At 40.5% G+C, this 18,419-nt stretch overlaps 1 protein-coding gene across 1 annotated transcript in view; it reads left to right on the top strand.

Moving 5' to 3' along the window:
* Positions 1 to 18,419, top strand: part of Pik3c2a (phosphatidylinositol-4-phosphate 3-kinase catalytic subunit type 2 alpha) — a 91,476-nt gene that overhangs the window by 37,493 nt on the left and 35,564 nt on the right. Inside the window, exons 4-9 of the mRNA XM_051149271.1 lie at positions 4,659 to 4,816; positions 6,141 to 6,261; positions 7,271 to 7,382; positions 10,268 to 10,347; positions 10,480 to 10,543; positions 18,195 to 18,338. Of these exons, the coding sequence (XP_051005228.1) occupies positions 4,659 to 4,816; positions 6,141 to 6,261; positions 7,271 to 7,382; positions 10,268 to 10,347; positions 10,480 to 10,543; positions 18,195 to 18,338 (679 nt within the window). The remainder of the gene's footprint in view (positions 1 to 4,658; positions 4,817 to 6,140; positions 6,262 to 7,270; positions 7,383 to 10,267; positions 10,348 to 10,479; positions 10,544 to 18,194; positions 18,339 to 18,419) is intronic.

The raw sequence follows: 18,419 nt of genomic DNA, 5'->3' as shown, positions 1-18,419 counted from the left end.
ACATAGGGCAGGGCAGATATTAACTGCTAAGTTACCTTCCATCTCATGCCATCTGCTTCTAATAATTTCTATCTGGGCTACCTCCCATCCATAATCCCAAAATACTTTCTAAGGTGGTTCATTTGGGCCATTTTTTTCATGTTGAACTTCAGAGTTCCTCCTCTAGGCCCATGTGGCTGGTTCCTATCCCATGACAATCCCCCAGCACCTCTGCACCTCTCCTTCCCAAGACCCTCTCTGTCCTGCAAGCCCTCAAACTTTTGCTCCACCCCTTCCTTCTGCCCTGCCCAGATGTTGATTTATTTATTTGTTTATTTATTTATTTTTCTTTTCTTTTTTTCCAGACAGGGTTTCTCTGTGTAGCCTTGGCTTTCCTAGACCCACTGTGTAGAGCAGGCTGGCCTCGAACTCACAGAGTTCTGGGATTAAAGGCGTGTGCCACCACGCCCAGCCCGACAATTTGCTTGTAAACAGTAATAATCTTGGGGAGCAAGCAATTACCAAATACAAAGCACCAGCCCATCCATATTCCAACACTAGCCCCCTCAGATAAGTTTTTAAGTTAAAAAATTAGTGATTTATGTATGACAACAGTAATTTAGCATCAGTCTTAGCAGCCTGGGCGCAAGGATTGTTTTCTTCCCTTATTGGTTCAGTGTTTCCTTTTTGCTGACTGATTTGAGAACCACAGTTGATAGGACAGTAGCTAGAATTGAGTGAGGAGACTGCTGCATTTATTTACATACATACGTATTTACACTCAGAGTGGTTTGTTTAATATGTAACTCTGAGTGAACCAAATAGAAATGAGCCCTTATTCCCTGACTCTCAGTAATATATAGTATGGTTGCCGCAACTATCAGAACAGTAAGAACTAGAGGTTTCTGAAGCCATGTTCCAAGAGTTTTCTTTTCACCCTGGAAACATGGGGACTCAGCACATACGATCCTCAAAAGTGGCTGCTTTTTTCTTGCATAGTTTCCTCACAACCTCAGTGGACTTCACACACGCGCGCGCGTGTACACACACCCGCGTGCGCGTGTACACACACACACACACACACACACACACACACACACCTACCTACCTCTCTAAAATAGTCTCAGCCTTTCCTCCCAAGCTGGGAGTTGAACCCTGGACCTCACATATGCCACACAAACACTGTACCACTAACACTAAAGTTCTTGTCTCTCTTCCTCACTCCCCTTTTGAGACAAAAACTGGCTTTGTAGCCCAGGCTGGCTTCATCTATAATTTTCTACAATGCCTCACCCTGTGGGGAATTGAACCAAGCGTGCATATAGCAACTGAGCTATAGCCATAATACCCAGTTTGTGCTTTTAGAAAGTCTTCTGAAATTGTGCATACCAACATTGTGATTCAGCTGTGAAGACAGTGTCAGACTACTAGGGTGCTGGGTGTGCTTACAGTCGAAAGTGCAGTATAGCATTTTAAACAAGTTAGTGCCAGTTTTAGGCCTGGGCTTTTGTTACTGTTATTGTAAATGAAATTACAGAATTGAACTAGTGAAGGTCTTCTACTTTAACTTAGGACTGCCTTTCATTGTATTTGTTACTTTTTCTTTTGCTTTGTTTTATGTTTGTTTGGTTTTGTTTTTGTTTCCCACCCACCCCCCCCCCCCCGAGACAGGGTTTCTCTGTGTAGCCTTGGCTGTCCTGGACTACCTTTGTAGACCAGGCTGGCCTGGAGATCCACCTGCCTCTGCCTCCTGAGTACTGGAATTACAGTTGTGGGCCACCACTGCCTGGCTTGTTTCCTTTTCTTGATAAAACCTACTAGATCTACTGGTTGTAGTCTAGAGAAAAGTTTTTAAAAGAATGTTTATGTATTAGACTTGTTTTGGAATAATGAAGGTTGAACCTAGGTCACTAGGCATGCCTTCTAGCCCCGAGCGCCAGCCCTGGCCTGTGGTTATTGCTGCTTCCTCTATGTTTCTATAGCACAGAATGAGAAGCTATATTCTATGCCCACCTTTTCTTCATATGTGATTCAGCGCTCACGTATAATAATCTTCTTATGATTAGGGAATGTTAGTTGTGCAACATTCAGCTAACACTAAGCATACCCCTCCCCAACAATATCATAATCTCAAGCCATTCCATATGTTAGTAAAGATTGATTTCATCTTTGAGTTATTGGTTAGGTGCTGTTTCCTGCAATCCAATCTCACCTTGACCTTGCTGTAGAACCGATGATGAGGTTGAACTGTCAATCCTCTGTTCTCAGCCATTTCTCAGATTCATTATCTGCATATTTTGATGTATGTATTTTACAAACTTTGTTTCTTAATTTAATATTTTTGAGACAGGATCTCACTGTGTTGCCATAGCTAACCTAGAACACTCTTGTTAGAGCAGGCTGGCCTCAAATTCATAGAGATCTGCTTACCTCTGCCTCCTGAGTGCTGCATTAAAGGTCCAGCTTTACTTGTTGAATTAGAAAACAAGACAATGCCAACTATGTATGAAATAATAAAAATAAGCCATTGCAAGCTTACTGTGTTAGGAAGGGATAAGCTTACAGTGCCCCTATGTAATATAGCACTAATGTCAATTCAGCTTATATCACTTTGATCATGTTTCATCTTTTTAAAGAATTATTTGTAAATTTTGCTTATATTTGCTTGTGTGTGGTTATGTGCATGTGAATTTTGGCACTGGTAAAGGCCAGAGACATTGGATCCCCTGGAGCTGGACTTAGAAGTAATTGTCAGCCATCTGACATAAGTATTGAAAATCAAACTTGGGTCCTCTGCAAGAACTGTATACAGTTTTAACCATTTTCCATTTGAGCCATCTCTCCAATTCCATGTTTTATCTTTAAAAAAAAAAAAAAAGATTGATTTATTATTTATACAATATTCTGTCTGCATGTGTGTCAGAAGAGGGCACCAGATCTCATTATGGATGGTTATGAACCACCATGTGGTTGCTGGGAATTGAACTCAGGACCTGTGGAAGAGCAGCCATATTTCTTAACCTCTGAGCCATATCTCTAGCCCCATATTTTGTCTTTGTAATACTGGATCCTCTGTGTGTGTGTGTGTGTGTGTCCGTCGTCCGTCTGTCTTCTAATGTTTCAATGTAGAAACCACATTTATTCTTTCACTGATTCATTTATTTTATAAGATATTTACAGTATTTGTTATGTAGTAGGCACTAATATAAACTTATTTTACATATTCTTATAACAACTCAGAGAAATAAATTGTCATATTACTCTGAAGCAAGAGAGTATCAGTAACTTAACTGGGCTTACACAGCTAAGAAATATTAAAAACAAGGTTCAAGATCAAGTAGTCTGCCTTACAAGTTTTGTATTGATGGTTAAATTTGCTCTTATCTCAAACTGTTTTATTCTCTATGTGTGCCTTGAATAGTTTAATATCTATAGAAGCACATAGACTGTATTTCCAGCATGCATTCTATTTAAGGCCTCATGAAAAACAGATGATGACTAAATATAGAGCTCAGTGGTAATGAATATGTCTAGGTGCCTGGCGTGTATGAGACCTTGGGTTCAATCACCAGCACTGCAACAAACAAACAACAACAAAACCATTGAGGCAGGGGGACTGAAACCTTTTACCAACTTCCAGGGAAAAGTCAGATACAGGGCCTGTGACAGTATTTCCAGTGTGCATTGACAGTGTTAAATCTCCCCTACCTTAAAAATGTTTATTTCATTTATTTGATCATTGTGTATGCTTACGTGTTTATGAGTAAGTGTGAACTTATGTGAGGGTGGACATGCCGTGGCAAATGTGTGAAGAACACCTGGCTTTTTTCTCATATTTGTGATGAGCCACATATTACATTCATGAATTTGCATCTAACTGTGTTGCTCCTATGGGTACCTTTGCATGTGACTCCTAACTTTTAAGGTACCCTTGTAGCGTACTGTTAAAGGCCTTGTAACACTATGAAAACTTACTTTTTAAGATTTTTTTTCTTGTCTTACAACCACAAACAATGTTTATAGGAGGAAAAAAAATGTCCTGCTTAGAAAAAAACATTTGGCCAGGCGTGGTGGCACACACCTTTAATCCCAGCACTCGGGAGGCAGAGGCAGGCGGATCACTGTGAGTTTGAGGACAGCCTGGTCTACAAAGTGAGTCTAGGACAGCCAAGGCTGCACAGAGAAACCCTATCTCAATGCCCCCCCCCCAAAAAAAAAAGAAAAGAAAAAAGGAAAAAATATTTTAAAAGGACAGAATATTTTTATCCCTCTGGTATTTATAATTTTAGTTAATGTTGTTCATAACATCAATAATTCAGTTAAAATGGATCACTTTATGCAATTGCCTTGGTACAGCCTAGGAATTAAAGCAGAGGACCTCATGTGAAGCCAGCCATCTCTGAAACATGCCTGGCTCTTGTTGACAGTGTTACCAAAGATATGCTGGCACTAGTTCATCTCTCCCTTTTCTTTGGCTCCCCTTCATTTAAAAGACACATGCTGGTATTTGGAGTTTTCACAGGAGCTCATTCATTGCCGTTCTCACGAGCCTCTCTGGGGTTGGGCAAAGACGCAGAAGTGAGTAGCTGGAAGCATGTAAAGCCTTCTTCAGGGGTTTCAAATGCAGCTTTTAAAAGCCTTCTTAAAAATGTATTTAATCTCTTCTTTCTTGTGAACAGATTGAAGACCAAATTTCCATGTACTGATCACTGCACAAACCCAGGCTACCTGTTGAGTCCAGTCACTGTGCAGAGGAGCATGTGTGGGGAGAGTGCCAGTGTGAAAGTCTCCATCGAGATTGAAGGGTTTCAACTGCCAGTTACTTTTACATGTGATGGTAAGTTTTGCGTTGACTAAGAATAAAATGTTTCAATGTCAATATATCCTTTTCTTTTCATAAGACATTTTGTTATCATCAGTTATCTTTTTACAAATTTTGCATTCATTTGGGAAGTTTTCTGGTAAGTGAACCAGGTCACTGTTGGATTGTTTCTGTGAATATAATAAATTCTTAGCTAAGGCTCAAAGCTTAGCTATCAGAGCTAATTTTAATAATTTCCTTTACTTTTATGGCCAGAAAGGTGCTTTCTTACAGAGAGCTGTCAGTGCCATGAACCTTCATATCACTTCCTAATCTCCTCTGCAGGAAGGGTGTTAATTTTCCTTTCCACGCTTGGGTAAATATCCTTTCTAGAGCTGTGCCCTGATGTCTGTAGCAAGCTTTCGTTACTGGGTTTTTCTTTCTTTTTTAATTTTTTTTTAAAAGTACATTGGTTTTCTCTTAGTTTATTTATAGTGTGCATTATTTAAGTGAAATTTGAATGGTGAAATAACTTTTCTATTCCTAAAAGATTAAAGTCTTTCTTTCTTTTTTTCCTTAATAGTTGTAACTGGCAATGTGTCTAGTATTTAAATATCTTCTGGATTTGCACTTTTGGAAAGCCCATTGAAAAAAATGTAAATCTGATACAGAAAATGTTAACCAGCTATAACAGTTAGTCTTTAATTTTTAAAGGGAAACTTACTCCTTTTAAGTCATTTGAAATAAAAGCACAAATAAAAGCAGATAGCAAACGTTAATTTCTATCAAGTCTTAACTTACATCAAAGTCTGACCAACCTCAGAATGTCTAGTTAATGTCTGTCGGTTAGTCACAGTGCACATTATACTGTGTGTCTCCGTCATGTAGAGCCTGGCTGAGAGTGTAGCTCAGTTGCACAGTTGTGGCCTAGTGTGAGGAAGGCCCTGGGTTTAATCTGTAGAACTAGAAAAAAAATTGTAAGCAATTTATGATAGAAGTGTAGACTGTATGATCAGATTCTATGTTTTTGTTTGTTTTTAGGCTATAAAAAAAGCTGTTTTATAAGATATTTTAGTACATAGAAGCTTTTGATGCTGTCACCAGTTTTCATGTACTTTAAGAGCCAGTTTATCTTTTATAACCAGCCCAGCTGATTGCTCATGTTTATAATCCTAGCATCTAGAGACTGAGGTAGGACTGCTGTGATTTCAAGAGCAGCCTGGGTGTCGGTGTGAGAACGATAGCCACGCAGTGGTGGCACACGCCTTTAACCCAGCGCTTGGGAGGCAGAGGCAGAGTATAAGGAATACTTAGTAGAGGTAAGTGAGCCAAATGAAAATGATAATGAATTCTTTTTCAGTGAGTTCTACTGTGGAGATAATTATAATGCAAGCCCTTTGCTGGGTGCACGATGACTTGAATCAAGTGGATGTTGGCAGCTATGTTCTGAAAGTGTGTGGTCAAGAGGAGGTTCTGCAGAAGTAAGTTTACTGACTAGTGAGTGCTATCTTTGGAAATTTCATTTCTTAAGCCTAAAATTTTTTCAATTTAAATTTGTAATCTAAAAATATATTTGGGTGCCAGGCATAGTGTCACATTTTTAAAAAGACTTATGTGTTTTGTGTATATGAGTGCACTGTCTTCATGCACACCAGGAAAGGGCATCAGATTCTAGTACAGATGGCTGTGAGCCACCATGTGGTGGTAGGAATTGAACTCAGGACCTCTGGAAGAGCAGCCGGTGCCCTTAACCGCTGAGCCATCTCTCCAGCCCCATGTCACATATTTTTAATCCTAGCATTTGTGAAGCAGAAGCAGTTGGATCTCTGTGACTGTGAGTCCAGTCTGGTCTACATATCACGTTCCGGGCCAGCCAAAGCTACATCGTGAGGCCCTGTCCCTAAACTCATTCATTCATTACTTTTATGTTTTTATATATTTATAAAATATAAGAAATATATTTAATTCTAAAAACTTGTGTTGAGATATGTTATATCTGTGATGGTGGTGGGATTTCAGAAGTAAGAAAGGCATGATATTCTCTTAAATTTAATAGCTTTATGTGTTAAAAATTGTAGTCAATTGATTAAAAGTGGAATAAAATGCCTTCTAGAAGGTCAGTAACCGCATTATTTGTAGACTCCATTCTTCTTTGCAGCATGCAGTTACTATATACACAGGAGTCAGTTGTTACAGCCTTTTATTTGCCTGAAATAATCATTATGTGAACTTTAGCAATTTGTTATAGCCTACAGTTCTTCCAGTTGTTTTAAAGATCATGGCTTCATATTCTTATCTGCCTCTGTCTCCTTTCATCTTCATTGGTTCATAGAAAATTCCTGTTTAAATGCTTACAGTTGGTTTAAAAATAATGTGTTTTACCATTTTTTTCAATTTCTGGTACAGATGCAATTGTATTTTACTTTTATGTCTGTAACTTGTGATTTGAATACAATTATACTGGTTTTCATAACTAATGTGTTTAAACAGTAACCATTGCCTTGGAAGTCATGAACATATTCAAAATTGTCGAAAATGGGACACAGAGATTAAATTACAGCTCTTGACCTTCAGTGCAATGTGCCAGAATCTGGCTCGAACAGTAAGTGTGCATGAATTGCATTTAGTACATCCAGATCATTCTGATAGTTGACTAACTTTTCAGCCTCTATGCGTTTCATTTTGTTCTGCACCACGCTGGTGTGATAACTCTTGTTTCCAGCAAGAGTCTTCTAACGTCTTTAATCAAAGCAAAATGAAAGAATGAAATGTTTGCTTTTTTTTTTTTTTTTAAATGTGAAGGAAATAATGTCTCCTGTATTTCACACTGGCTTTGAGCTCACTAAGAACCTAAGTATCACCTTGTGTCTCACCATGATCAGTTTTATACAGTACTGGAGACTGAACTGAGGACTTTGTGACATTCTAATAACTTTGCTACATCCTTAGCCCTTGATTTTTTTTTTTTAATTCGTTTTTAAAGAAAAAGATGTTTACCAAGTTCATTGCAAGAGCATAGCAGCCAATGGCAGTAACAGAAGAACTGACTACCCAAGTCTCATGTTTAATAGTCTCACAAGAGTGAAAATTTCAGGGTTAATTAAGAGGGAACAAAAGAAGAAGAAAGAGATTTGAATACTAAATAAGGGTTTTCAGTTTCTCTTGAATATGTTTGCATAATGTGCGACTAACTAGTGCTTTTCTCACTGGTGATGAGCAGAGAATGGGACAAAACTTATTGAGAAGAAAAATAAAACACTGAAATTGAATTAATGACCTTGTCTCCGTCTGGCCGCATCCCAGTTTTCCCCATAGTTATTTGAGACAGGACCTTGCTACATATCTCTGGCTGGCCTGGAGTTTCTAATATAGATCATCCTGACCTCAAACTTGCTGACATACCTGGGTTACAAGTGTGCACCATTTGACCCTGCTTAGTTTTTGTTTTTTGATTTCTGTTTTTCGAGACAGGGTTTCTCTGTGTAGCCCTGGCTGTCCTGGACTCGCTTTGTAGACCAGGCTGGCCTCGAACTCACAGAGATCCACCTGTTTCTGCCTCCCAAGTGCTGGGATTAAAGGCGTGCGCCACCACCACCGAGCAAAATTTATTTATTTTTATTTATGTGCATTGGTGTTTAGTCTTCATGTATTGTCTGTGTGAGGGTGTCAGCTCTTGGAGTTACAGACAGTTGTGAACTGCCATGTGGGTGATGGGAATTGAACCTGGATCCCCTGGACGAGCTCTTAACCTCTGAGCCATCTCTCCAGTCCCCAGGTTTTTGTTTTATTTGTGCATCATAAACTAGATCTAAGAACATTTATCTTTTCCATTTTTAAGAAATGCATTACACTGTGTGTGTGTGTGTGTGTGTGTGTGTGTGGAGAGAGAGAGAGAGAAAGAGAGAGAGAGAGAGAGAGAGAGAGAGAGAGAGAGACGGTATGTATGTGTTTAGGTCAGAAGATAACTTGTGAGAGTTGGTTCTTTCTTTATACCATGTTAGTCCCAAGGATGGAGCATAGGTCATCAGGCTTGGGGACAAATGACTTTATGCTCTAAACCATATTGCTGCCTCTATAAAATAGAAGTTTGTGGCTACATAGATGACTCCAGCGTTAAGAGCCCCCTGGCAGTTCTTCCAGAGGACCTAGATTTGATTCTCTGTACCCACATGAGAGCCCACAGACACCTGTAACTTCAGTTCTAGGGGATCTGACACCCTCTTCTGGCCTCTGAGGGCACCAGGCATGTACATAACGCACAGATAGATACACATAGGTGCAGGCAAAACATCCATTCAGTTAAAACAGAATTTTTAAAATTAGAAGTTTTGTTCAGATGTGGGAAGTGGTACGCTTCTGAAATCCCAGCAAAAAGACAGAAGAGTCATGAGTTCAAAGCCAGTCTGAGTTACGTGAGACTCTTTCTTTAAAACTAAAAGGGGCATTGCAGAGCCAGCTCAGTGGATAAAGGACTTAAGGACTTGAGTTTGGAGCCCCGGTACATGTAAAAAGCTGGGTACGACGGGGCATTTCCATAATCTCAGCACTAGGGAGAAAAAGACTGACAGATCTTCCAGCCTGGCTGACCAGCCAGGGTAGCCAGAGGATTAGCTCCAAGTTCAGTGAGGGAGCCTGTCCTGTCTTAGAAAATAAGCTAGAGATCAATAGAAGATAAACGCCATTGACTTCTGGGCTCTGCACATGCGCACACCGTTGTATACATACGCACAAGAGTAAATAACGAAACATTTAAAGATGTATTTATTTTTGTTTTATGTGCTTGAGTGTCTACCTGCGTATATGTCTGTGTATCTTATGCATGCCTGGTGTCCGTGGAAGCCAGAACTGGGGGTTAGTTCTGTTGGAGTTGGAATTACAGATGGTTGTGAGCCACCATGTGGATGCTGGGAACCAAATCCAGGTCCGCTGCAAGAGCAACAAGTGTGCTTGACCTCTGAGCCATCTCTCTAGCCCCACATAATGAAACATTTAAAGCAATTAAGAAAATGAATTTAACAGGCAGTGGTGGCACAGGCCTTTAACCCCGGCACTCTGAAGGCAGAGGCAGACAGATCTCTGAATTCAAGGCCAGCCTGGTCTACAGAGTGAGTTCCAGGACAGCCAGGGCTACACAGGGAGACCCTGTCTCAGAAAAAGAAAGGGAAGAAGGGCCAGTTGCAGTGGTGCACACCTCTAATCCCAGCACTCAGGAGGCAGAAGCAGGAGGATCACTGTGAGTTTGAGGCCAGCCTGGTCTACAAAGCAAGTTCAGGACAGCCAGGGCTACACAGAGAAACCCTGTCTAGAATGAGGGGGGGGGGGGAGGAAGGAAGGAAAATGACTTTTTGTTAATATTGACTAACTTTTTGAGTCAATTATAAATAATAGTTTTGATAGCATTTTATCTCCAGTTCTCAAAAATTATTCTATTTTTAAGATTTCATCTAGATTTCTAGATTGTTCTTAAATGTGTGTATATTTATTTAGGCAGAAGATGATGACGCACCTGTGGATTTAAGCAAATACTTGTATCAAATAGAAAAACCTTATAAAGAAGTCATGACAAGGTATAGCATCTAAAGCACTTACTGCCGGTTTTCAAACTTTGTTTTGCTTGCGAATATATTTATTGTCTGTGATCAAAACAACTACTTATGTCTAAGATAGTCTTCAGCCCCGACACCTGTTTTTCATTTCAGACACCCTGTTGAAGAACTCTTAGATTCCTATCACAACCAAGTGGAACTGGCTCTTCGAATGGAAGTAAGTTTTGGCATAAGAACTTAAAGATTTTGTTCTCTTTTCTCTGAAATACTAGTTTTGAAATTAGATTAAATGTTTTAGGACTATATTCTTGGTGTTATTCACAGCAGTGGGTGACAGGTGAGGAGAGCTTTAGAAAGAGTAAAGAAGCTCAAAGCATTAGACTTTAAAGCATACTTCGGCTCCAGCATATAAAGTCAGAAGAGAAGCAGGAGCTAACAACTTCTCAATTCCTGACTCAGGAAAGCAGTCAGACCCAGATGAACTGTGTTGGTGGCTCATGCGAACTGTCTGGCTAATTTTTAACAGCTTAAATTAGCCAGAAAAATGTTGAGAAGGGCCTGTAAACAGAAGTGTACGTACATGATACACGGAAGTAAGCAGTTCTACAGTAGTATGTCAGTGTGGAATGAAACAAGTGGCAGGAGGCCACTGGAGAGAGGGCCCACTGGCTAAGAGTACTGGCTAGTTTTCCATAGGGCCTAGATGTGATTCCATCACTCACACAGGGGCTCACAGCCACCTGTGACTCCAGTCTCAGGGTACCGCAAACCCTTTCCTGGCCTTCTCAGGCACCAGGCATGCCAATAATACACAGATGGATATGCAAGCAAAATACCCATATGAGTAAAAAATACAATATTTTTAAAAGTGAGGATGTAACATTAGACATGGCCAGACCTAAGACCTTATAGCTCATAAATGAAAATTTTTAGCCCATCAAACCGATTTGCTCACGTTGTTTTTGTCATTTTCATTTTATATTCTAATATTAGAGTTGAGTAGTTAGAATATAGACTTTATTTTCTGTAATTCCAAAACTTTAAAAAAATTACATTTATTTTATGTCTTTGGGTGTTTTGCCTACGTGTATGTGTGCCACGTGCATGCCTGGTGCCATCAGAAGAAGACTCCAGATCCCCTGGGACTTAGAAAACAGCTGTGAGTCACCATGTGGGTGCTGGGAGTCAAGCCTGGGTACTCTGCAAGAGCAACAAGCTATCTTAACCCAAGAGCCATCTCTCCAACCTTATTATTTGATCCTTTATAAGAAGAGTTGGCTGATCTCTTACGTCATGGCTGGTTCTGGCCACTTAGGTGTTTTTAGGCAAGCACAGGCTGGGTGACGTTAGATTGGCTGTAATGTAGACCTCACAGCGACAGAACTGGTTTCAGAAGGAAGGAGTTTCGTAGTAATTCAGGTAAAAGATGAGCATTGTGAGTGCTGCAAAGATAACTGACTAACAAAGAACAAGTCATGAAAGTCAGAAATGTAAAATGAACAGATTGCTGAGAGAGAGAGAGAGAGAGAGAGGGAACACATGTCACAGCACACTAGGAGATAACTTACAGAAGTTGGCTCTCCTTCCACCATGTGGTTTCCTAAGATTAAACTGAAGTCATCTGTAGGATTGGCCTTGAGCTCCTCTACCCACTGAGCCATCTTGCCAGCCTTTCTGCTATAGTACATTTCTATCAGCATATGGCAATACTGAGTGTCTCATCTCGAGATTGTGTTGGTAGTGACTAGTTGATATGATCCTGGACTTTTAGTATAAGAGGTCCAAGTCACCTTACAGCTATAAGACTAGTTGAATTACTAAGAAAAATCATGGCAGGAGGGACAGAAGAGTAAACGCAGCAGTTGAGAGAGTGCCTGCTCTTCCAGAGGACCTGGGTTCTACTGCAGCACCCACATGGCAGCTCACATTTATCTGTAATCCCAGTTCTAAGGGATCTGATGGCCTCTTCTGGCCTTCTAGGGTACCAGGCACACATATCCTGCCACATACATACATACATACATACATACATACATACATAATTTTGAGAGCCATGTAATTCGGTGTCAGCCATGCCATTTCTTATCTCCTGGCAGCAAAACTGAAAGTACATGGTTTTGCTGCTTCTCTTTTTTTCCGGTTTTTAGGGACGCACTCCATCTATGCCCTCATTGCTAGCACTTCTTCCAAAAATATACATATTTTATTTGCTGTGTCTGTAAGTGGACATGGATATGTCTGTAAACATGCACGTGGAGGTCAGAGTACAGCTTGAAGGAGTCACTTTTCCCCTTTAGTTTTGTGGATCCTGCGACCAAACTCAGCTTACCAGCCTTGGGGGCAAGTGCCTCTGCCTGCTAAGCCAATCCTACTGGCCCGTTGCTAGCATTTAAATGAAACTGTGCTTCAGGTCATCCGGCATGCACATAATCCCAGTCTGGTAGTGCTTCTCCTTTTTTGGGTTTGTTTGTTTGTTTGTTTGTTTGTTTGTTTTTCTCAATCTTTCTGTAGATTTGTATATACCTGCTTTTTAAAAAAAGATTTGTTTATTTATTTTAGTGGGTTTTGTTTTGTTTTGTTTTGAGAAAGGGTCATAGTATGTAGCGTTGGCCGGACTGGAATTTACTAAGTGGACTAGATTGGCCTCAAAATCATAAGAGGTCCACATACTTCTGCCCGAGTCTGCTGCACAGGTGTGTGTTGGAAGAGATGTCTTATATAGCGAGTGTATTCCAAGCTCTGTCTTTTAACTGGAAAAGTTAAAGTTGGGCTCATCTTATACGCCAGAAAATAAATCTAAACTAGTTCACTAAATATAGTGAAGTGTCCTGAAACAGAGCAGGACAGGGAGTCAGTAGAAACACTGGTACTGCCGCTGAGCAAGTCTAGAGTTCATTTGATAGTGTGCTGCTGCTTCAGGTGTCACAGTTATGCCAGCTGCTGGACTGCTTTATGTGGGAACTCGCTCTACTAGTTTTGTATCTTCCTGTGATTCTAAAATTATTCCAAAGGAACAGTTTACTTGAAGTAAAAAAATTTTAAAGTGAAAATAAGAACAGAATGTAGACGTCAAATAAGAAACAAATAAAACAAAACAAAAAACCAGCCAAAAGTGGACTTTTAGAACTGGCTGTAGTGGCACACATCTTTAATTCTAGCACTTGCGAGGCAGAGGCAGATGGGATCTCTGTGAGTTTGAGGCCAACCTGGTCTACATAATGAGTTCCAGGGCTATATAATAAAGAGATCTTATCTAAAAATAATAATAATAACTTTTAGAGAAAATACAAAATTTAAGCTATAAAGCAATGTGAGCTCTTAAGCTAGTTTGAACTTACTATTTAGCCTGGGCTGGCCTTGAACTTGTGAGTCTCCCTCCTTGCTTCCTCTATTGTAGGACTGTGTCCTGAGACCTAGCTCTGGTTTAGAATGTACCAAGTTGCTCCCCAGCAGGGAACTGTGCTTGTGTTCTCTGGTGCTCTTCCCTCAGGTACTTGCTTGGCTTTCCATTTCTTAAGGTAAATGTTTAAATGTTGTCAGGGTGCTCTGCACTGACCACCTTCTCTCAAATATCAGCTCTGTCATTTACTCTCCCTTTTAAAGTTTGAAGTGTTATTTGTTTACTTTAAGGCAATGTCTTGCTATTTAGCCCAGGCTGGCCTCAAACTTGCTGTGTAGTTTAGGCCATACAACTTAGGATTTTCCAGCCTCCGCCTTCTCAAGTGCTAGGATTATAGGTTCACACTCATAATATATCATGCCCACCTTAAGGATAGTTCTTTTCTTTTCTTTTTTTTTAAGTATAATTTACTTTATTTTCCCCTGTGATAGTTTGAGATGGGGTCTCATTCAGCTCAGCCTGACCTTGAACTTGCAATGGTGTTAAGGCTGGCCTTGAGTTCCTCATCTTCCTACCCGTAGCTCCTAAGTGCGGCCATTATAGGCATTTGCCATCATTCAGAGAGTTGCCAAATTCACAGAGTTCTACTACCCCAGTCCTGTTTAAGAGCATTTCACACACTACTTTACTTTACACACACCTCCTTCCAGCTCTAGCCTCATAATCGCTGAGCTAGTTCCTGTCTCTATCATGATTTCCTCCTCTGCACATTTCTTGTAAATGAATTGTAGTGATATTTTTCCTATGCCTGTTTTGCTTTTCAAGTACCAAACCCTTTTACTTACTGTAGTATTTATTGGTAGTTTGTACCTTAACAACAATAACAATTTTTTTTTTTTTTTTTGCTTTCTGTGGTGTGTTGTGTGGTGTAAGTACTTAATTAGCGTGGGTGGATCTCCTGGAACTGGTGGGAGCCACTTCACATGAGCGCTAGGAGTCAGGCTCAGGTCCTTTGCAAGAGCAGGACACTTGCTTAGCCCCTGAGCCATCTCTACAGCCCTGCCCCCAGCCCTTTACATGGCGCTGAAGGTCCAACCTCAGGTTCTCGTGCTTAACAGGCTTTACCAACTGAGCCGCCTCCCTAGCCCCACTAATGCTTCCTTTTTATTGCATACTAGTCCATTGTAGCACATTTTGTTTGTCCATACATCCAATAATATATATTCGGACATAAGTTGATAGCCTTTGGTTATCGTGAGTAATGTTGGCATAAAGATTCATATATAGTTTGTATACGCATTAATGATTTACTTTCTCTTGGGAAAAGTTTTACAAATAGATCAGGAAGTGTAGTTGATACGGGAGTTTACCCTAAATAATTATATATAATTCCTTCAGTCACTAAATGGTAATAGAACTTAGATTTCTTTAGGAATGTTACTCTCATGTTAGTAAAAAAAAAAATACTGTACTATTAAAAATTAATTAGTTCATTTAAAATAGTGGGTGGATCTCCTGGAGCTGTTTCTCTCCGGCATATCCCTTTCCCCTTTCCTTCTCTCCCCAATTTCATTTAATAAACTTCTCCATCTTAAAAAAAAAAAAGATGAGATGGCTTCCCTTGCACTTGAAGGTGAAAGGGGCACGTGCGGCTTATGAGAGCCAGGCTTCAAGAACACAAATACTAAGGGGATGCCGTGCTGAGCTGCAGCCTTTCATAGTATTTGGCATAAAAGTGTAGCGTGGATGTTTTATGAATCTTTCAGCTGCAGGGCATGCACAGTTACAGTTACTAGGGAGGGAGAGAGAAGATCCCTTGAGCTTATGAAGTTGAGGTCAGCCTAGGAATATATCAAGCCCTGTCTCAGAAGGAAAGGGGATATATGAATGCCTCTCTTGTTGAGGGTTTTAAAGCTCTAGTTTGTGGGTGTGTATCTGTGCGCACAGATTCGTGTGTACGTGCCGATTCTTCAGCATGCCATCCACCTTTCCTTGGAGCCAGGTCTGGAGTTACCAAGTAGGCTAGTATGGCTGTCTTAGTTACTGCCATATTGCTGTAAAGAAACCTTGACCAAAGCAGCTTACAAAGGAAGATACTTAACTGGGGGCTGCCTTACAGTTTAGAGGGCGAGCCCATGGCCGTCATGGTGGGGAGCATTTTCTGCAAGTTGCTGACAGACAGCCCGATGTGGGCTTTTGGAACCTCAAAGCCCACCCCCAGTGACACGCCTCCTCCAACAAGACCAGACTTCTCAATCCAGTAGTCCACCAATCAGGACTCCCAACATTGAAATATATTAACCTGTGGGGGCCATAAACATTCAAACCACCACAATGGCTGACCAGGTAGCCTCAGGGATTCACCTGTCTCCTCGTCACTGGGATTACAGTCATACCCCTCTATGCCCAGCTTTATGTGGACTCTCATGCTTGCAAGGCCAGTGTACTGTACTGACTGAGCTATTTCTGTAGGCCTAAAAGGTTAAGTTTTTATTTTTATTTTTGTTGTTGTTTTTTGGTTTTCAAGTCAGGGTTTCTAATCGCAGCACTCAGGAGGCAAAGGCAGGTGGATCTCTGTGAGTTTGAGGTCAGCCTGGTATACACAGGACAGCCAGGGCTATTATACAGAGAGAAAGAAAAAAAAAAAAAAGACAGAATTTCTATGTGTAGCTTTGGCTGCCTGGACTCACTTTGTAGACCACGTTAGACTTGAACTCACAAAAATCCAACTGTCTCTGCCTCCCAGAGTGCTGGGAATGCAGGTATATGGTACCGTGTCCAGCTTATAGCCCTAAAATTTACAGCTATCTTACATAATTATACAGTTATGATATGCAATGTGATATTTCAGTGTATTTATAAAATGAGTAATGATGCATGCAAGACAGGTTAGTACACTACTGTAATCCTAGCAGTACACAGGTAGAGAAGTTATACATTTGAGGTCAGCGTGGGTTACATAGGGAGTTTCAGAGCAATGTGGGTTGCGTACTAAGACGTCACTTAAAAAAAAAGTTAAGTAATACGTGAAATTATAAAATAAAGATCACCTCTAGTAGCATATTTCCTCAAACAAGACCACACTTCCTAATCCTACTGTTTTAGTTTTCGTTTTTGTTTTAGATTTATTTATTATATATATAGTATTCTGCCTGCATGTGTTCCTGCACACCAGAAGAGGGCACCAGATCTCACTATAGGTGGTTGTGAGCCACCTGTGGTTGCTGGGAATTGAACTCAGGACCTTTGCAAGACCAGACAGTGCTCTTATCTGAGCCATCTCTCCAGCACCCCCTTCTACTCCTTTCAAACAGTCCTACTCCCCGGTGACTGAGCATTCAAATACATGAGCCTATGGGGACCATTCCTAGTCAGACCACAGCAAGTGTCCAGTACTACATTAGGTAGCTCACAACTGCCTGCCAGCTCCAAGAGATCTCTCTGGTCTCTGCTGATACCTACACATGTGTCATTCACTTACATGGAGACACAACACACATACACAAAACTAAATATAAAAATAAATAAAAATGCCTAAGTGGAGAAGAAGCTCTGTGTCAGTGATCTTTTGGTGCATTTGGGTGCCTGCTCCAGTTGGCCATAGTGTAGTGACATACATGAGCTGCCCGTATGGACACTGAGGTCAAACCAGACTTTGGTTGGTTAATTTGTTTTTTGTTTTATCTGTTTAGGCAGGGTCTCTATGTGGCTCTGACTATCCTGGAACTTGTTACCTATACCAGGCTAGCCTTGAACTCATAGAAATCGTCTGCTACAGCAATGGCTCTTAACCACTGAGCACCATCTCTTCTTAAGCCCTTCAAGGATTATCTGTTTGGTTTGGTTTGTTAGAGTTTGCCTTTTAACACCAGGGTTTGATTTTTTGTTTGTTTGTTTGTTTGTTTGTTTGTTTGTTGCAGAAAAGAGTATTATTTTCTTGTTTTGTTTTGTTTTGTTTTTTTGAGGCAAGGTTTCTCTGTGTAGCCTTGGCTGTCCTGGACTCACTCTGTAGACCAGGCTGGCCTTGAACTCACAGCGATCCACCTGCCTCTGCCTCCCAAGTGCTGGGATTAAAGGCGTGCACCACTACGCCCAGCTGAGAGTTATTTTCAACATGGAAATTACTTCCAAGTGAGAATTTAAAAGATAAATATAGTTTTGCTTACTTTTTAGGTTTATTTTATTTTACATGTATGAGTGTTTTGCCTGGATGTATATATGTAAAAATCTGTTTTTAACAAATGATTTAGTAATCTGTTCCTAATTTGTTGTCTTTTCTTTTTATTCTAATATGAAATTAATAGCATTTGCATATGAATAATTGTGACAAGGTAAAAACTAAACATGTCTTGCTTTAGTACATCTCTCAGTGTGCCATGTAACTGAGAAGGTATCTCATTTCATTTCTTTTTCCATAGAATTCGAAAGTCAAGCTTAGAATTGTCTGAAATATCTAGCTTCTAACTTCATCTTTGACATGGGTCCTATATTGTGCCTAGCTATTTTTATTTTACTTTTTATTTTTAAGAACCAGCACCGGGCTGTCGATCAAGTGATTAAAGCTGTAAGGAAAATCTGTAGTGCTTTAGATGGAGTGGAAACCCCCGCCATCACAGAAGCGGTGAAGAGGCTAAAGCGAGCAGCTAACCTGCCGAGGAGCAAACGCGCTGATGTGAGTGTTGGCGTCGACCTAACGGCCGCTGCCCGTCACTTACCCAGGGTGCTCGCCTCTTGGTAGACAAAATATTGTCTC

This window comes from Acomys russatus, chromosome 7, assembly GCF_903995435.1.
Source record: "Acomys russatus chromosome 7, mAcoRus1.1, whole genome shotgun sequence".
Classification (NCBI taxonomy): Eukaryota; Metazoa; Chordata; class Mammalia; order Rodentia; family Muridae; genus Acomys; species Acomys russatus.
This window is presented reverse-complemented; position numbering and strand designations above follow the sequence as displayed.